Source organism: Chelmon rostratus, chromosome 11, assembly GCF_017976325.1.
Source record: "Chelmon rostratus isolate fCheRos1 chromosome 11, fCheRos1.pri, whole genome shotgun sequence".
Lineage (NCBI taxonomy): Eukaryota > Metazoa > Chordata > Actinopteri > Chaetodontiformes > Chaetodontidae > Chelmon > Chelmon rostratus.
Genome location: NC_055668.1, coordinates 12,299,716 through 12,319,510, shown reverse-complemented (window position 1 = coordinate 12,319,510; position 19,795 = coordinate 12,299,716). Strand labels below are relative to the sequence as shown.

General features: G+C 40.4%; 3 protein-coding genes across 3 annotated transcripts; 2 read left to right on the top strand and 1 right to left on the bottom strand.

Moving 5' to 3' along the window:
- The first annotated feature begins 357 nt into the window (after positions 1–357).
- agpat5 (1-acylglycerol-3-phosphate O-acyltransferase 5 (lysophosphatidic acid acyltransferase, epsilon)) lies at positions 358–12,474 on the top strand. The gene is made up of 8 exons (XM_041947944.1): positions 358–1,195; positions 1,778–1,847; positions 1,943–2,058; positions 2,179–2,268; positions 3,537–3,627; positions 4,861–5,022; positions 9,167–9,290; positions 10,398–12,474. The coding sequence occupies exons 1-8, from the start codon at positions 977–979 to the stop codon at positions 10,621–10,623; spliced, it is 1,098 nt and encodes a 365-aa protein (XP_041803878.1). The 5' UTR covers positions 358–976; the 3' UTR covers positions 10,624–12,474.
- A 1,080-nt stretch (positions 12,475–13,554) lies between these two features.
- Positions 13,555–15,039, top strand: zgc:163080 (uncharacterized protein LOC799515 homolog). The gene is made up of 5 exons (XM_041947926.1): positions 13,555–13,621; positions 13,903–13,985; positions 14,119–14,220; positions 14,321–14,408; positions 14,520–15,039. The coding sequence occupies exons 2-5, from the start codon at positions 13,910–13,912 to the stop codon at positions 14,560–14,562; spliced, it is 309 nt and encodes a 102-aa protein (XP_041803860.1). The 5' UTR covers positions 13,555–13,621; positions 13,903–13,909; the 3' UTR covers positions 14,563–15,039.
- Positions 15,040–15,115: 76 nt separating this feature from the next.
- LOC121613714 (glutathione S-transferase A4-like) lies at positions 15,116–17,107 on the bottom strand. The gene is made up of 7 exons (XM_041947312.1): positions 16,986–17,107; positions 16,762–16,882; positions 16,538–16,589; positions 16,179–16,311; positions 15,940–16,075; positions 15,666–15,791; positions 15,116–15,494 (listed from the first exon to the last, which is right to left on the bottom strand). The coding sequence occupies exons 2-7, from the start codon at positions 16,846–16,848 to the stop codon at positions 15,357–15,359; spliced, it is 672 nt and encodes a 223-aa protein (XP_041803246.1). The 5' UTR covers positions 16,849–16,882; positions 16,986–17,107; the 3' UTR covers positions 15,116–15,356.
- Between the last annotated feature and the right edge of the window lie 2,688 nt (positions 17,108–19,795).

The window sequence follows — 19,795 nt, the reverse complement described above, 5'->3', positions numbered from 1 at the left end:
TGCAAACATTAATGTCATATCAAGCCCACTTTTCATACAATATGATAAAATTGTAATTCATGTGATGTGAATCTTTTTTGAGGGTTACCTCAGTCACAATGGATCACATACTGTAGTTATAGGCTATGTTAATCGGCTGTTGACCATTTTCTGAAACATATGTAGCATTTCAAATGTTTGATTATGGAAAGTTGAGGAAAAACCGAGGTAAAACTTGAAGGAAACAGTGTTGTAGTCCTTTAATGTTGCATATGGCGGTGATGTTGCACACTCGCCCATTGGTTTGCCTTTGCTACGTCAATTGACCAATGGGCTTCGTCGATGTTACAGGGTGTCATTACGTAGGGAGGCGTGTGTGACATTTGCTGCAAGGAGCTAGTTTATGAACAGCTAGCTGGAGAAAGATGAAGAGCCGCGGACGGAAATAGAAAATATTTTTCCTTTTAACAACTGAGTTGACGTTTGGGTTACACTTTGTTATCGCACCCACATTAGAGACAGTTCATATCAAATGTAGCGCTAGGTAAAACTTCCTGTTTGGCTAAACACGTTTAATAGTAGGCTAACGCTTTCTTTTAAGTTAACTTACACAGTAAATGTTCGGAGTTCAGGTTGAGGTTGTGTTCCGCTTTGCTGCTCTGAGATGTCGACACCAATCAGATAACTGAAGTTAATTGTTGCTTTTGTGTTGCAGTATGGGCGGACATTAGCGCTTAAGCCGACTTGGCTAACTGCGGTTTGCAGGCAAGGTTAAAATTAGCTTTAGCCAGCTAGCTTCTCAGTCCCCTCTTGCTGCAGCTTTCCCACTTTCTTATGCTGACTTGTCAGGCCAGGTGTGCTGAAAGTAGGCCAGGTGTGTTGTGGGATAGATAGGGTGTGGTGTCTGTAACCTATCAACAGTGTGTAGTGTGTAGTATAAAGTCGTACAGTCTGCTTCAGGGATTTTTGTTACTGTAGTGGAGCCAGAGGTAGGACCATGCTGCTCTCCTTGGTTGTGCACACATACTCGCTGCGGTACTGGTTTCCAGCCACGATCATGCTGGGGACAGCACCAGCTTACCTGCTGTCATGGGGGGCTTGGCGCTTACTTTCAAGTGTCTTACCAGCGAGAATGTATCACAAGTTGGACGACCGGTTGTACTGCATTTACCAGAGTATGGTTCTCTTCTTCTTCGAAAACTACACAGGAGTTGAGGTGAGTGATCCTTCACTGCACTGAAATGCAGCTGTTACATGCACACCACATGCAGATGAGTGCATTTGTGCAGGTCTCTGTTTTTGAAACTCTTAAAATAACATGTACAATGGGGCCAAACACAGAGGCTGATCAATAAGATCTTGATGAACCAGATGCTTACCAGTGAAGTCTGCATTCTCTTGCCCTTCTGGTGCCACTCCCTGTACAGTTGGTGTTTTCATACTTTAGGGTGTGGAGGAAAGCAATAGTGATAGTGTTGTGGTGGGTAAACCTTTGTGTCCGATCAGATGTGTTTTTTGTAATAAACTGCCTGCTCTGTCTCACCAACTGGGGGCCACGTTTTTTTTAAATAAATCCTCTTGGGTTTATTGAAAAGCTGCAGTCTGTGCTGGTTTGGTTTTTGTAAAAAATGGGCAAAATCAGATTGTCGTGGAAGCAAATTAGTGACACAGTTTAAATATTTAACAAACCAAAATATTTCTTTAAGTCAATGGAGAGGAATTTAGCAAACGGATTACAATCCAGGACATCTACTATTTTGTTGGACTTTATAATATCTTTAATTTGCTTTCCCTGTAGATTGCTATATATGGAGATATACCAAAGAACAAAGAGAACGTGATCTACCTGTCTAATCATCAGTGCACAGGTAAAATATTTGCATGTCCTGCTTTAAAATCTCATTCCAGTGCAAAGCACAAATTGAAGTAAATATGTTCTCTCTACCAATGGCTGTCCTTGTAGCTGACTGGATCATTGCTGACATGCTCGCCATCAGGCAGAGCGCCCTCGGTCACGTCAGATACGTCCTTAAAGATGGACTGAAGTGGCTCCCGTTATACGGATGGTATTTCTCTCAGGTAATGCAACTGTGTGAGTATTTGAATGTCTGTTTGTAAATTGCAGATGTGAAGATGCAAAGTAGACTTGTATCACAGTCCAGCACTGCTGTTCTCATCAGATTACCTTTTCTCTTTTAGCACGGAGGAGCCTACGTGAAACGAAGTGCAAAGTTTAATGAAAAGGCGATGAAGAAGAAGCTCCTCACTCAGACTCAATGTGGAACACCAGTAAGTACACTCAGACAAATGCTCTAATTTAGAGCAAAAAATCAGTTATATTTTCAGTCATGTTCAATAAGAAAGAAGAATCTACAATGGTCTCATATGGTAACATTGGGTCTCACATTTTTCTGATCATTGCATGCTTGTTTTTAAACTTTCACCACCTAAATTCACTGCAGAGCTTTCAGCAATAATCTCCCAAAATTCTGCTTCCAAAAATTCCTTCTTACCCTACTTGTAATTAGGATGTTGACGTGAATAGTTTCTCGGAGTTTGTATTAACAGAACATCCGATGATGACAGCACCAATGAAATGAAATGAAATGGATAATCAGACATTGGATGCAGGAAGGTTCAGATGCAGTGTGTGTTATTGTGTTGAAAGGGCTTGTTTTTAATCACTTTTTTGGATTTAGCTGTGGGGGATTAGTGTGTGTGTGTGTGTGTTTGTGCGTGCGTGTGTGTAGGTGTTTGTTCAACTGAAGTGATCCGAGTGACCTCAAGTTATGCTACGAAAGCTATGTTGTAAAGTCCAGTGGTGAAAGTTAAAGCGAACATAATCAGTTGTCACAATGATGAAAAATTCAGGAATTGAAACCGAGCTTGGAAACAACATGAATTATTCAAGATTCAAGATTTCTTTATTGTCATTGAGCATGGCATGTTAATGAAATTTGCATTGCAACCCCCATGTTAGAAACAAGATTATACTCGAAATATTGATTGTACATATTTTCATATTCGTTCCAGTTTGACCGAACTTTATGTTGCCAACTCTAAAACAAATTGTTAAAGCAAAACTCACTTGCCTGTTGATTCCAGTAACTCACAAATAAGTTATGAAACATTTTAAAAACTGCTACTGAAATGTTTCATTTGAAAATGTGACATCTGTTAACATCCTCCAGAAGATGAACAAGTGTGAAGTGAGTGATTCTAATATACATTCAAAGCAAATTTTCAGATGGCTACAACTTCCTACAACACAGCAGGGTCAAGGTGAAATGAGTGAAAGAGGAAGGGATACAAATTTCAACCTCAGGAGTCTGAACCGCTCAAAAAAACTCAGTTTTCACTTCAGTTTTGATCCAAACTGATTTAAAAGAATGAACCAATGAAAACTGCATCTCAAGTTTTCTTTATAAGTTATAAGTTCAGCACAGTGTTTAGTGTCTGTGTTTCTTGTTCAGCAAATCCTGTGAATGTTTGAAATTCCTTTTTGGCCTGTGCAGTAAGAACCAACGCTTTGATTTCACATACTTTTCTCCCCACAGATGTACCTTGTCATCTTCCCTGAAGGAACTCGGTATAATCCAGAGCTGAAGAATGTTATTGCCGACAGTCAGGCTTTCGCTACGAAAGAAGGTACTGGCATGATAGCAGCCATTTACTGCTGCATACTAATTCAGCAAAGGCAGCTCAGTGTGTAAAACAGCTGACTAAGTTTTGTTGTGTGACCTGTGGTCCCCATTGCAAGCTACTGTTCAACCAATGAGCATCACATGCATACGGATTGGTATGGAAGTTAAGTTTTCAGATCTGATTCTGCATTCTTAGAATTAAGAAGAATGAAAAAATACAAAGCTGTGTAAAAACCGAACAGCATTTCCTTGTGATTTAGCCTCAAAGCTCAGATTTCAGATATGCATGAAAGTAAAATATACTTTTTTGGAATAGTCTTTAATGAGTAGAGCTTTCTAAACATAATAACTTCTTTATTAATTCCAGTCATCACTGGATTACTGGTGCGGTGCCAGGAATTGGTCAGCTTCGGCCAAAAGGGCTTATTAAATATTCCAGCTGGTGGTAGCTGAAAGTTTTGAGGAATAAAAGGAGTCGCTGCTGCTCGATAAGAGAGAATTTATTGCTCACTCACAGTACTAAAAAAAAAAACAGTTTCAAGGAGATTTGTCTTCTGGTTATTTTTGTAGCATGGGGAAGTGAAATTCACAGGTTTTAAATGAAGACTAAATTTAACTGCATTGTACATTTCAATGTAGCTTTAATATTTTGCAGCTAAATAAATGTGTCGCATCAACATGATCATTATGATGCCATTGTTCAGTTTTTTTGTTCAGGTCGGCTCACAAACTGCATCCATTCTGCAGAGATTAAGCCTATCTCTGGACCACAGCTCTGAATATCACCTTCCCCCATTAATCCAAACAAATCGCCCGGGAGAGCCGACATGTGCACATGACATTATCTGTTATTAGTGAGGTATTAGTGAGCAGAGGATGGTGCCACATCGACAACAGGCTGTACAGTAACTGACCTAAACACAAGCTTCTGCATAGAATCACTTTGTTTTTAAATCATATGTTTTTATTATGAATTTCTTAATTCTTAAAGGCAAGACAGGATTATTTTATACAGCAACATTCAGACACAGGGTGATTCAAAGTGCTTTACAGAGCATTGGCATAGAAATACATTAACAAGACAGTAAAATTGCATTCAAAAGACAACATTACTGTCGAGCAGTACTTTTTATTGTGATGGCTGACATGACATATTTTACATTCACACTGTTAATATAACCTTTATGTAATGTGTTTAAATAAAGCATTTCTTATTTTGTTTTTGTCCTTCCCGTAGGACTGGCTGTCCTGAGGCACACACTTACACCCAGAATGAAGGCCTCTCACATAGCCGTCGAGACCATGAAGGGCCACCTGGATGCTGTGTATGACATCACCGTGGCCTACGAGGGAACGTTCGACGCTTCCGGTCAAAGAAGACCTGCACCATCAATGCCAGGTAAGCGAGTGTCTGAGTTTAGTGATAGACCTGCACAGAAATAAAAGAAGACTGAGACGGTCGGCTTTCAGCCTCATTGAACCTGCTCTCACAATGTGATCTGGACCTGGATGTCTTGTATAATCGTAAGATGTAAACTCATTCAGGAGACATGCAGCTGGAAATACAAGCTCACCACCAGGGGAGTCAATTACAGCCCGCAGAGTAGAAGAAGAGTAGAAGAAGCTTTGTTGTTAGACTGCCTTCCATTACTGTCACCACTCAAGAACGATCTGTTCTGCCCACTCATATCTCTTTTCCTGTGATATTCACAGTAGCAGCATGTGGTAAAAACAACAAGATATCGTTGCATCGGTCTTAAACTCCATTTACAATTGGCATTGAAATGCAGTCTGTGTCTGGATATTCCACAGTATGTGGTTAAGGAAACACATGTTAATGAAAGGAGTAAATCTGAATGTGATCGGATGGTCCAGACCACATCTGGAGGCTCATGTTGTGATCAGATGTGAGCTGAATGTAGATGCAATCTGTACAACTATAGCTCTTTAAACGCGTTGACGTGTTTGTCGACAAATCCACCAGCCCTGCACAACTCATTTGCATATTGAGATTCGATCACAGTGCTGTCAGAACCAAAACAAATCAGAACGGATATACTGGCTTCCAAAAATGTAAACCTTATTACAGTAATAGAAAATGCAAATATTAGTTATCAGAGCAGAAGATAAGATTCAGTTTGTCCATCATAAAGATAACAGTCACATTTTTTAGCAGCTGTAGTCTGCCTGTATTTTTTGTTGATCAGCATCTCCCTAGACACACAGGCATTGTTTTAATGTATTGTATCAACCGTGCAACACTGTGTCCACCCCCTCAGTAATTAATCACATAGCAAACATTACCTATTACCAGCCGTGTCTTCCTGTAAACAGCATGACTCTGTGTTTTGGAGGTTTTGATTATTCTGTGTTCCCGGTTATTCTGCAAGCACCGGTTGAATGTTAAAAAAAACATCCCGTTTCAGTCAGGAATAAACATCGATGTGTTTCTAGCAAACAGAACAGAGAGAATAGAAAAGCATTCTTCTCATCACGCACTTCCTGGCCTCATGTGGTGAAGGTGACTTTAGTCATTTCACAGGGAGGTGGAAGTGACTCGAGGCTGCGTTCACACTCGGCTACAAGAGTCTCTGATCCTTTTTGTTCCTGGTGCTCTCTCTGTTTCACATCTGACAGATGTTTCTGATCCACATGAACAGTTTGAATTATTTCAGCTTATAATAGTCATGTTGGACCCAGATGTATGGGTCGTAAACTCTTTATTTAAAAACTTAAACAAATCACAATTTATTCAAAAATATACTTAATATTGAGTTTGGAAATGAATGTGTTCATGAGTCCAATAAGAGCAGCATTGTGAATTGATTATGGGCTTGTTAACAATCAGTCATTTACTCTAAAAAAAGGACACGAAGCGCATTTTTTTCCATAATGACAGCATTTAAAAAGCACTGCTGTGGGCCAGAGTTGCTGCAAAATCCAAGCTGATTAGGCACTTTAGCAATAAAGTTAAAAGAATATATGATTGAAGTTCCTATAACAAAACAACAGCTTCACTTGGTGCTCCAGCTGCTCCTTGTCGCTTGTGAATGAATGGCCAGACAAGTTCAAAACATTAAATGCAAATTATGCTGCACAACCACAAACATTTCCAGCTTGTTTAGAGTGCACATACCTTGTCCTCTAGGTTGTCCATTTATATGTTGTTGATCTATTCAGTTATTTAAGGTAATAACTGAATAACCAATGATTGATCAATCGTCCCTAACTGGAACTACCCAAAACTCAAATATGCCATTTCTGTGGCTGAGGATGGCTTAAGGGGAGAGACGACAGGTGAAAACATATTTTCTTTGATGCACTAGTCTATTTTGAGATCTTGGGCAATTTTGCTTCCGTAAAATGTCTCCTTTCAGATTAGTAGAAAGAAAACATTTAAAATACACATTTAGCTGTTTATTTTAGTTCAGATGTCTGTTTTGTTTTGTTTTTACTAGATAATGACTCATTTGAATGTTTAAACACAACATTTCAGAAAACTTGTAATACAATAAATAATTGTTTTAATTCAAGTAATCAGCTGAATTCAATTTCTACTAGTTCATTTTTTATCCTATTCACCTGTGGTGTCTTGCTTTAATAGGCTTGCTCTGTAATTTATTTGTGATGGAGTCTGGAGCTGATTGTTAGGAATAAAGTTCTGCAGCTCAGCTTTGCAGGCCTTGTGCTTGTTTGAATTTTTACTTCCTGTTATATGCAAACAATGTTAACTTGCTCACGTACTATACTTCAAACTACATACAAGCTAGTAGATGTTAAATCAAATTCCCCTGTATGAATTCCCTCTAGTATTATTATTATATAGTGAAGTTTCTTTTTTGTTTTTACCTGGAGCAGTATGACAGTATGTTATATTTTATCAGGAAGAAATGCTTTTAGTTATTTGGTTTGAAAATGTTTATTCTAACCTGAATGGCCTGTTAATCTGCCGGTGGTCTGTCTCATGTATTCACATTTACTGCTCTTGTTGCATCAGTAATTAATCAGTTCAATAAGTAAGATCAGTTTTTCATATCCGAATCAGTAATTGTATTGTGTATCACATCAGCACCGACTACCTCCTTGAGAGCATTGCTAGTTCAGGATCTAGTGATCATTGTGGATTTTCTGTGGTTTTTAAGAGTCTGTTCGTACTGATATAGGCTAATAAAAAGAAAATATAAAACAATAATAAATTAATAAATGAAATAGGCCTAAATGTTTTGTTTTGTTTTTTAATTTGAAAATCTGGCCCCCACAGTGTCTGTTTGGAAAAATTCTGGCTCTTGGACAAATGTAGTTGTAGTTGAAGACTTTGATTAACAAATGTTCAACCATTGATTACCTTTTATATCAATGAATGAGCTCCGTGCTCCTCTCTAGCAGCTCTTTGGTCTCCTCTTTTTATGCAGATGACTCAAAATGTTAAAGTTTTTTCTCTCAGATTTTCAGTTTTACTAGAGTTTATCAAAGGGATTTAGATCAGGAGACATTGTTTGTCGCTAGGAACAAAGAGCTGATTTCCTTCCATCAACACACATGACCTGCAGTGGAAGCTCGGCTTTCTTTTAGTAAGTTGATTTATGAAATGCCTTAAGAGTGTTACAGTCTCTCGGTGCCAAACACTCGTTCGGAGTCTCAGCGGCCCAGAAACCTGAAAACAGCACTTAACCTCCTCAGTGTACGAGGAAGGAAGGTGGTCTTTTCTCTTAAGAATGACTTTGGCTTTTTCATGTGTGCTTTGCGAAAATACATCGTGTGTTTGCGTGTCTCTGCACCCGAGCCTCCATGCACACTACCCGTCTTTCACTGAGATGTCAGTGTTTATTAAACGGCCTCGCATTGTGTGTGAAGGTCATTTTAAATCTGCTCAGCAGCAGCGGCGGATCGAGGTGCTCTCTCCACCAGAGAAGCAACCTTTCGCTGCTGACTTCGATCAAGTTTCCTCTTTTGGCCGCAGAGCCAAGTTTCCTGATAATATTGCATGTTGTGGAAACAGGAACTTGAAGGTCTCTGGGGATACACATGTAGCCTTGAGCGTTCACACTTGGTTACATTTTTATGTCTGACCTTCTCAGACACTTTGGTTTTCTTTCTCCACTAAGTGATCTGAGATTTGACACTGGAAATTTATTTTAGGAACGTTTATTTGGTGATGCTGAAACTAATTATTATTATTAGTAGTAGTAGTATTGTACATATAATGAATATTCAGTTTGAGCTCTGAATATTTAGTTTGAGTTCAAGTATTAAATTGGGCTTGATGGACTGTTTTGACCTGATTTCATTCTCAGGCCTGCTGGTTTACTCTGATTCTGTCTTAGCCGGAGAATCTTAACTACAAGCACCAATTGGACCAACAAGCTGTTGCATGTTATTAGTCTTTACTGTCTTGAATCAGAGGGACTTGGCGTCACGGCGCCATAGCAGCTCTGCTCCATCATCGTCACCTCGTGTTGATTTGAAGTGCTCACTCTACGTGCCGTTTTGCTGAAAGGCTTTTCCTGTTTTTGTTTGGTCTCTTTAATTTTTGTGTTTGACAGAATTCCTGTGCAAAGAATGTCCCCGCGTCCACATACACTTCGACCGCGTGGACATAAAGGAAATTCCTACAGAGCCAGTGTTTTTCCGCAGGTGGCTGCACGAGCGCTTCGAAATCAAGGACCGGTAAGTGTGGGTGGACCAATTAATCATGTCGAAACTGAATGTTGTCCAATCAATATGCAAACCGCAGTGAGATTTTTTTTTTTTCATGTTTTGCTTCCATGCGTCACTAGGTTTAGGTGCAGATCTGTATCTTAGCTTCTGTATGACCCCTGAAAAGCTGAAATTAATTATTCTAGTTTATTCTGTAAATCTGATTATGTGCAGCTCACTTTTGTATAGAGCAGTGGTTCTCAAACTGGGGGGGCAGGCCACCAGTGGGGGTCATAGAACAGTAACGGGGGGCTTGCATAACTCGGGGAAAAATGTGAACCTGCCCTGCAGATGAATTAATCTAATTCCTGAGTTAGTTGTCAGTGTAGCAGCGGGGGCTTGTATCTTTTTTTGTCAGTTTGGGCAAAGTTTAACTTGTGAAAATTAGTGAAACTTAAAGGTCATGTTCCAAATATTATTTCAGTATTTCAAGTTTACCAAGTATTGTTAGTTGCTGTTAAAATCCACTCAGTTAAAATTATTGCTGGATCTGCAAATATTTTGATCGTCTTTCTTCTTTTCTTTTCTTTTTTTTTAAGCAGAAATACAAAAGCTTTCTGTGGTTGCAGCCTCTCACATGTGAATACTTTCTGCTTTGCTGCTTTTGGGTTTGGGGCTGTTGATCGGAAAAAACAAGACATTTGAATAAGTGGACTTTGGGAAATTGTGATGGGCAGGTTTCTTTATTTTCTGGCATTTTACAAGCCAGATGATTAGTCGATTAACAATCAGCAGATGAAGGGATAAGGAAAAAATCAGTAGTTGCAGCCCCGAGATCAGTTAACATGACAGAAAAGGTCCAGAGCCACATATAGAAACTGTGAGTCACTCAAGTGTTTGAAGTAATAGTTGTCTTAAATGTATTCACAATAGAAAGATCTATTGAGCACAACATTGACAACACCAGCCAAGCCACAAGAAGCCACGATGTGATTCGGCTGCAGTATTTGTGCTGTAACTGCTGTAAATACGCTGATGTGAATTTTTACATTTGTTTCACTTTGCACTTTCTTTTGAAGTCCTTGTGCATTTCTAAGACAGGCTGAATTCCTAAGAGAGTTGTCTGTCTTTTCAAAGGCTGCTGACGGATTTCTACGAGTCGGCGGATGCAGACAAAGTATGCAAGTTCCCCGGGGATGGCAAACCTTTCCCTCTGAACCTGTCTAAAACCCTCCCATCAGTGGTTATCCTGGCAGGACTGACACTGCCGTTACTTCTGACGGAGAACGGCAGGAAACTGTACGTGAGAACCTGGGTGTACGGGACACTGCTGGGCTGGCTGTGGGTGAACGTTTCTCCTTAACGAGCAGGGGCGGAGGCTGCCGCAACGAGATGCACAAAAGACATGGAGAGCCGGTGCCATTTTCCTGTATCAGATCAACACAAGGTGTGTTCCAGATGCAGAGCAGCGTCTGATAAGAGGCTCAGAGATTTATCCCACATGTCTGGCTCACAGTTGACCTTGAGCTGAAAGCTGAACAGAGATGCAGAAAAATGTTAAGCTTTTTGTGCTACTTCCTCCCTTGCGTTATTTGGATTTGCAGCCTGAAATGATTAGAGAAACATGAGTGGATGTGTTGAAAAGTATTAGATTTCTCAAAAATACCCCTGGATTACTTATTATGAAATAAAAATACATATATACTTCTCTTAAAATACCCCCCCCCCCATCAGATGTAGCCAAATTAGTGTTCTTGCATGCTCATTTTCCCATCAAACATTGACCAGTGTTAAAGCTCTCATATGACATTAAATTTTTGAGAACTCAGAACACGTCTGATGATCGTGGTCAGCGACTGCACGTAAGTGACACATCATAGTGATGATGGATCATTGATTATTAAGTGCACTGACTCGTTGACATCGTTTGTAATGTCTTATTTATTCCAAGCCCCATGTCAGAAGAATTATGCACTTTGCTCAGTGATTTTTTTTTTTTTGACATTAGTAGAACAAAATAAAGAACATGCAGTCCTCTATTGGGCCTCATAAACATGACACCAGCTGCATTGTTTACCATAAATATTCATACTGAATGTTTATTTGTTTTATACTGGAAATGCCTGTAGCTGTAAAGGAATGTTCATTTATGCAAACATGGAAGAGTAAGTGTCTTTTAATTTTCAGCAGCCAAGATACAGATTTTACTGATATTGATATCCTTCAAAAATGCAATCTGTTGTATATTTTTGAGCAAAGTGTTTGTCACTAGTGATGCCACAGTGAGCTCACATGGAGGATTGCATTTTACAAATGTTCTACCAATGTGAACTATTGCTTTAATGGTAAAATGTCAATCATTGCCAAAATGTGGAGTATTTGGCATGATATTCTACAAGTGTGTTAAGTTGAGCAATACTTGTTTTGATGCCAGCCCCAACAATGTCTTGTTTCTTTTTTCTTTTTTTTGCCTAATTACATTATAATTAATTTTTTTATAATGGCTCCATAACTTTTATATGCATCTGTTATTTTGAATACCTAGCAAAAAGCTGACAAAGCCATGTTAACAGTATATCACAGGTTCCTGTGCTCTCTAAGCCATTTGTACTATAATTATCACTGTATTGTGAAATGCACTGTATGTCATTGTTGTTGTTTACTGTAAAGAAACCATTGCATTTTCCACGAGTCACTTTACATAATTGCCATCTTGTCTTCCTCTAAAGTTAGTCTTTGATATGTTCTCCTCATGTGGACGATACAGTAAATCTCATTGTTTTTACATGTCACTCCAATACCTCACTTGAATAATCCTTCCTTGTTCTTAAATGACCCTTGTCAGCCATTTTATAGTCATTTTTATCCTGACAAGATCAGACTGTAATGCATCAGGAAACTCTATGTAGACAGTATTTAAATGCCAACGGATTTTGGAAATGTGTGCCTTCTCTTTGGAGGAGCTGGTCCTCAGCCCTCTTACAGAGGGCCACAGTGGCTCTTTTCCATCAGGTGACTGCATGGAGGCACTCTGCTGGAGCTGCTGCTCACTGCAGCATGTGGTCACACTGTCTACAGTTCATAGTGGCTTATTTTGCTCTACAAATGCATTGATTTACACTTTTCGAAGACTATTATTAAATGACGAAACCTTTAATGTGTGTAAGTTCTGGAAATGGGGATTTGAGTGAAATAAAGTGGTTTTCTTTGGGGAGAGTCATGTTTCCTCTCTGTTTTGCTATCCTGACATGATTATCAAAATACTGATCACTAAGTGCTAATTTTGAAACATATACACGTTTGCTGAGCTAAACATGCACACCCAAGATAACATTTTTGTTATACAGTCAAATCAAATGAAACATTTTAGATGCCTTATGCATAATAATTTTTTATTTTTTATTTTTTTTTAATTTTAACTTTTTCATGTTCAAAATCTTCATAATCAGAACTAGAATTTCAAAGTACATCCTGCAGGTCTAAGGGCTTGAGCTGCTCAAGGGACAGCTCATAGCCAGATTTAATTTGCTTTCTATATCAACCACCTCTGCACCCCACTCACTGCCCTCTGTGCCTGTGTATGTGGCTTATCACCTCCATGACCACACTAAGCACAGTGGATGCAGCAGACTAAACTTGGGAGCTTTAGTGTAAGCATATGAACACAGTGACCAACCAGTTCCACTATGCACAAATAATGCTGCCTGTCCCTAGGTTCGATGTGTAAATGTCTCAAGCATGTGCAACAGAAGGACACCAATGCAAATGTTTGTAATGGTGCACACTTGCAATATCTCCCACTACTGTGCTGTAACAACTTTTTGTGAAGTGAGTCTGATAACACAGCAGGTGGGCTTATGGAAACTTGTAGTTCAACACAAAAAAGTTATTGGTAGAAAACTGAAGAATTCTGGCTTTCTGAATGTGACACTTAGCCAAGAGGCGCAGAATAGTGTATTTGAGAACTGGTAGACTCAATATTCAAAAACAAGGCCGGCCATAAAATGGGGACCAATACAATATGCTCCCAGAAAAATAAGACAATTTGACAGAATTGATGAATGTGTATGAAAACATTGCAGGGATAGTATCTAATGTGATTTTTAAAAAACTAATTATGAATTAACCACTTTATGATGATGACGATGATGATTTATCGTAGTAGTAGTTAAAACAACCAGACAGCGTCCTCGTTCCGGTACTGATTTTAATATTCTGAAAATCGTTTTTCCCACTTTATCAAAAGTCGCGAACACAGCATGAAGCAAGTAGCGCATGCGCAATACAATTTTTGGGTCGCAACAAGGAAGTGAATTCGGAGGTAGAAAGTAACTGCTGCTGCGCTCTTGTTTCAGCTCAAGGTATGTACTACACCGAGATGAATTAAAGGGCAGCATAAGAGTAATAAGAAAACAATACGTACTTCACATTAAATAATTATTACCGTCAACATGCGTGTACAAATGTTCGTGCGTACGCTTCCTCCACTGTTTATATTTGAATCACTAACGGTCTTTCAGCGACATCTGGAGGTGTGTCAAACTTTGCTGTCACTAGCCAATACGCGGACAACAGAGGTCTGAGTTCATCGTGAATAACAAACACACCTGACACCTGTTCTGCGGCCTGGTTTTGTTCACAGCTTTGTGATGGCAGTGGATTGGATCGGATTCGGCTATGCTGCAGCCATCGCCTTTGGAGGATTTATGGGATACAAGAGAAAAGGTTGAATGCCCTCACTTGATGATCTGTTGTGTTTAGTTTGGCAAAAAGCCGAACCAAAGAGAATTCTCTGCCAGATGATTCAGTCGTGAAATAGTTAACCTTTTTATCATAATGTGGCTCTATTTTATTGCAGGCAGTGTGATGTCCTTGATGGCTGGTTTAGTTTTTGGTGGATTATCAGCTTATGGTGCATACAACGTCTCCAATGACTCAAAGGACATCAAGGTCTCATTGTGTGAGTATGGTGCAGCCCGTTCTAACATGCTGATTTTCAGAGAATCCAGTCCAATCCAACATCCAGACAGTATCATGCCGTGGTGTTTTCTCTCTTTCAGTGGCCTCGGGACTCCTCTCAGTTGTGATGGGAATGAGATACAAAAAATCTGGAAAACTGCTGCCTGCTGGGATCATGTCAGGCCTGAGGTCAGAGTGAAACCTGCTGAACATGCGGGAAAGTTTATTGTGCAATTCAAGGATTGTGAAATAATGTCCCACGGTCATCACATCCTTGTTGATCTGTTTTCTCTTTCTCAGTTTGTTGATGGTGTTTCGGCTGTTGCTGCTCATCCTGGTGTGACTGCTGGAACAACAATGACCCGATGGAGGGATCTCTGTCTCTCTATGAACAAGCCTTGTTTTAAAGGAAACATTCCCAGTTAGCATACTAAAACTTCTGTTTTGTGTGGTAAATTTGCTTTCATGTGACTAGAAATTTCACAAAATCTACCTACAGATTTAAGATGATGTTGTATATGAACGTAAATCTCATGATTTGACATTAATTTCCATGTTATATTATTACCACAGGTTTACACACTCACAGTGCTGAAAGCACAGCAGGCATACGTAAGTTTTGTGGGTGCTATTGTTTGTCTTGGCAGGGGTTTACAGTATACGCTATAACATTGGTTTAACTATCAACCTTTGTACACTGGAAGATTCAAAGTAATGATAAAAGGATAAAATTTGTACTCTTCACTGCTCACATTCTATGTTTTTATGTCTGTTATTTTTTTTAATACCAGTAAAACTAAATAAATGAATGTGATTCTCAAAATAATGCTTTTGGTTTTATGTACAAGGTGTGGTGAAATAAGGGAGACGGAACAAAAACAGCAGCTTCTCAAAAGTTCCTCAAAAATCAACACTTTATTTAGTAGGACTTTCACATTAAAACACCCATAAAATGCTATGAAAGACTACATAGGTTCCTTTCACGCTAAATGGTTTTATTCTTTTGAGCTGAATAGTGCAGTATTAATCTCAACATTAACCAGCTAATATACTTGATCTACATGCCGTAAAGGGGTTGCTTGAATAATGAATCGTTCACATTGCCAATGCAAGGAATGTACCAGATCTAATCAGAGTTCATGGCAATGGTTTTTTTACTTGGAACACCTCCATGACGGTCTTGACGTAGTTTTCATCTGGCTGCGGCCTCCTCTTGCTGCCTGGTTGCAGGAACCGGTTGATGGCGGGAATCTGGATCATCCTGCCTTGGAAAGACTGGAGGGAAACACGTAGTTATACTTAAACAGCATTCAGTCGTGGGTGTGTAGTTTTGTACACTGATATGATTAACAACATACTGCAATTTCATTTCAACAAATCATCTTTTTTGTTTGTTTCTCCTCTGTACATCCAGCCCAGTGCAGTATAACACCTCCACATGTTTACCTTGACGTTGCGGAAGTCGCCGAGGATTCCAGGAAATTTCTCCTCCAACATCAGGGTGCATTCAAGCAGCTGCACATCTGCACAGCTGAGTTTACCTCCCACCAGGTATATGTTCCCAGACAGCACCTGAGAAGTTTGTCAAAGACACACAATAACTTAGTGACCAGAAATAATCTTCAATGGGTCAATTTCCCATCTTTAAGGGTTTTTAAGCAAGATTGATCCATTATAGACCAGACCATTTCATATAATATGTACAGCAACAGAGTGATACCTTTTCAAACACTGGAAGGTAACGCTCTTTCGCTTTACTCTGAATGTTGTCCAGTTTTGGTTGTGGATCTGGGGTGAAGGGCAAAATCATGATCATTTCCATGAGATCCATCAGTCCCTCCGAGTACATGTTGATCCTGAAGAAAAGCAACACCACATACTGTGACACATTTCATCTACTATGATCACATGATAGGGTAGACGCTCCCATCATTACACTATTAAAGAACTGGATCATACATGACACGGTCTTTGAGGTCTTTTCCATGGAGGTTGTACTTCTCTGCAATGTAATTCAGGATTGCCTTTGTCTGAATAAGCTTCATGCCATCAATTTCCACCATGGGAACTTGTTGAAACATGAGAGCTCCATCTGCAGAGGAAAGGCAGCAACAGGCAATTCAGGTTGGCACTCCCACTGGTCAAACATTAATTCACCATGGAGACGATAACTTTGACTAGACAGAGGTCAAAACACATTTGAGACTTTCAAATCCATATCATATGTTGGTGAAAGGTAACAAATGAACAAAAAATGTAAAATGCAAAAATTTGACTTGGAAACAGGCCAGACACAACTGACTTTCTAAACAACTCACCACTTAGGAGTTTTTCATACTGATCACGAGCTGTCAAATGGACCTCATCAAACTGTGACGGGAGAATAACAGATTTGATCAGAATCAGAATACTTAATTGGGTCAGTTGCAGTTGCTCCCATTGTACAACAGTAATAAAATAGAAAAAGGACCATTGAGGAGCACTGTGGTTCCTAAAAGACACCAAGAAGCTTCGCATTATCAGCACCGCACCCTTCGCTTACTTCAACTTCTGCAACTGTCAAAAGCCAGCGGATTGACTCCATTTTCCCTCTCCCGTTGAAGTAGTGCAGCACAACTTTTCCGGCCATGGCTTCAGTATTTTGGAAAGTTAAATCTCTAAAACTAGAAAGAGACAGAGGACATGTCACAAATTAATGAATCTAAATGCATGCAACGTTAGTTACCAAAACGGAATTAACTTTGTGTCGTTGGTGAGGTCCCGCACCTGTGCGCAGCTCTGGTCGCTGTGGAGAAATCAGACAGAAGTTTCGGTTCTTATATACTTTTGTGGTGTCGAAAAAAACGCTAAAGACGGGAAAACATCCCAAGTCTGTGAGTGGATGGCTCTGGCCAATAGAAACCTGGCTCATTATCATTTCGACCGCTAGACATCATGGGAAAAATTTTAACTACTAACGGCGTTCTTTTGCTGATTTTTGGCACGTATCAACGTTATTTACGTTTGCACACACTAATACCAGATGAACTATGTGGCTCGCGGCGAACATATCGATTTTCTACACCCTGATAATAAATGGTCGTATTATATTGTGTGATATATAAGTCGTGGCTCTGCTGTTAGTGGAAATAATTAAGTTAGGTGACTGATACACTTTATATTCTCGTTTTCGCTCTTTGTTTACCATCTTTCCCCTGCCAATCACAGCTCGCCATTTCCATCTTTTAACGGACGACCATACGCGGCCCCTCATTTCATCTTTCCCGCTGGACAATCGCAGATCCTCACTTCCATCACTCCAACTAGCCAATCGCGGCTCGCCATTTCCATCTTTTAGCATACGTCCTACCTTTCCCCGCGGCCAATCATCGCGGGCCTTCGCTCTACGAAAATAAAACCCGGCAAAGTGAGCCGGCCGGAGTTTTTCTGTCTGAAGCTGCTTCAAGTCCGCCGGTCTACTTCTGCTACTCTCAGATTTCATCCGCTGACATAAAGAGGGGAGCTGCTGCTGGCGAACTTGTTTTATTTTATACTTATTTGATTCTGTCGACAAGCTAGCTAGGTAGCTAGCTTCTATACGGTTTTATGCTATATGACGAACGCTATCAGCATTACTGTCATTGCATAACGTTACTGTCACAGTGCATGTTGGTGCAGGTCGTGTCCCTGTTAGTTACTGTCACAGTCTGTCGATTCAGATAAAATCGCTGTTGTTTATTTAGTTGCCAGAAGGTCAGTTACATAGATATTTGTCTGTACTCACAGAGCGATACATAGTTATAATCCTCTTTTTTAACATGCAATTACAGTCAAATTGAATTTAGACTTTAGTATGGTTTTCCTCAAAGACCAATGCATAATCATAACGTTTGATCATCCTCATTCTACTTACAGTCAAGCCTCCCTCACCGCTCAGCTACTCAGGGAACCTTGTTCACTGTGTCAACATCTACAGTGTCAAGGTGCTTGGAAGGAAGCTTGGTCCCTCTTTTCAGCCTCCTGCTGTTTTCGCTGGTGAGTTTTAGCTTTCTGTCATGATGAGGTTATTATTCTTATCCAAAAAAACAATAATCTGATGTTGTGACAAGTTACACTCTGACAGATGTATTCTTTTTCTGCCTGTGATATTGTGTGTTTTTGATTTTGCTGTACTCTTGTATTTATCAGGATGTGGATGAGCGCAGTGTCCCAACAGATGGACCAAGTGCACAGCCTGGCGGATTGTTTGGTGGGGCTGAGGACTGAAACTGGACAAACACTACATAGCCCTGTGGCACAACCTTCTGCCATACGACCAGCAGCAAGTGGCATATGCTGCATGGTCCCATGTGTGGCTGACAACAGGATGCTTCATGTGTTTCAAAAAAGAAACCTGAATGAGAAACCTGAGAGCATGACAAGTTGTGTCTTAGAATCAACAGGATCCCCTGCCAAGTGGCCAGACTGTTGTTGTCTGGTTGAGTCCATCTTTGTCAAACTCTGCAACATCCATAAACGCCCTAAAAAACAGGCAGTTATGCGCTGACAAGATGGACTCAGAGACTATAGCAAGATCAGGCAGCTGGTCCTGGGTAATGGTACGGTCAGGCAGAACACTACTCTGCAGTTGTTTGATGTGAATCAAACAGCACTCATTCAGTGGCACAACAAGCACTGACAAGGCAGGAATGTAGTATAGGGAGGGAGGAGGTGGACAGTCTGAACCAGGGGACTCATCAATGAAGGAGTGCTCACAGACAGATGAAGAGGTGCGGCCATCAACAACAGCCGCTCCCTCAAAGGCCTCACGGATGGGTCCCTACTGAGAGCATCCACCACCACATTCAACCTGCCAGGAATGTCAAGAGGTATGTGAGAGGATTGTTGTCTGACCAGACAGTGAATTGGTGACCCTTAAGCCAGTGACTAAATGTGTCGCAAGCTGGTCCTGGGTAATGGTACGGTCATGCAGAACACTACTCTGCAGTTGTTTGATGTGAATCAAACAGCACTCATTCAGTGGCACAACAAGCACTGACAAGGCAGGAATGTAGTATAGGGAGGGAGGAGGTGGACAGGTGACCCTTAAGCCAGTGACTAAATGTGTCTCAAACCACCCATGTCAGGGCCAAGAACTCCAGTCTGTGGGCAGGACAGCTGGCTTGACTTCGACTGAGAGATTTGCTTGCAAAAGCGATGGGTCTTGCTCTCTCCTCTCCAGCAGGTACCTGGGACAGGACAGCACCCAGACCATCAAGGGAGGCGTCAGTGGAGAGGACGAGGCCTATCAAAGTCCGGATGTGCCAGCACCACACTATTGAGGAGTGTGCTCTCCAGGTCTTCAAATATTTTGTCACAAGCAGAAGTCCAGTCCTCAGGAGTCAGTTCACAGAAGGTACCAACTGCCAACCAAAGGAGCCTTTAGCACGCCTCTTCTGCCCTGCAGTCAAAGTGTAAAGTTGCTTTGCAATGGAAGAGCAGCCAGGAATTAAATGCTGGTAAAACAGCACCATCCCAAGGAAAGATTTGACCTTCCACTGAGATGGAGTGAGGCCATCATCATTCATGAGGTCCTCCTTACTGAAAGCTGAGATGAC

Coding starts and splice junctions, on each gene's coding strand:
- agpat5 (XM_041947944.1), top strand. CDS start 977: ATGCTGCTCTCCTTGGTTGTGCACACATACTCGCTGCGGTACTGGTTT. Junction 3,628..4,860: donor GGCTTTCGCTACGAAAGAAG/GTACTGGCATGA, acceptor TCCTTCCCGTAG/GACTGGCTGTCCTGAGGCAC. Junction 5,023..9,166: donor ACCTGCACCATCAATGCCAG/GTAAGCGAGTGT, acceptor TGTGTTTGACAG/AATTCCTGTGCAAAGAATGT.
- zgc:163080 (XM_041947926.1), top strand. CDS start 13,910: ATGGCAGTGGATTGGATCGGATTCGGCTATGCTGCAGCCATCGCCTTT. Junction 13,986..14,118: donor TATGGGATACAAGAGAAAAG/GTTGAATGCCCT, acceptor ATTTTATTGCAG/GCAGTGTGATGTCCTTGATG. Junction 14,409..14,519: donor GGGATCATGTCAGGCCTGAG/GTCAGAGTGAAA, acceptor TCTCTTTCTCAG/TTTGTTGATGGTGTTTCGGC.
- LOC121613714 (XM_041947312.1), bottom strand. CDS start 16,848: ATGGCCGGAAAAGTTGTGCTGCACTACTTCAACGGGAGAGGGAAAATG. Junction 15,792..15,939: donor ACCTTCCAGTGTTTGAAAAG/GTATCACTCTGT, acceptor CAAACTTCTCAG/GTGCTGTCTGGGAACATATA. Junction 15,495..15,665: donor GCGACTTCCGCAACGTCAAG/GTAAACATGTGG, acceptor GTTTCCCTCCAG/TCTTTCCAAGGCAGGATGAT.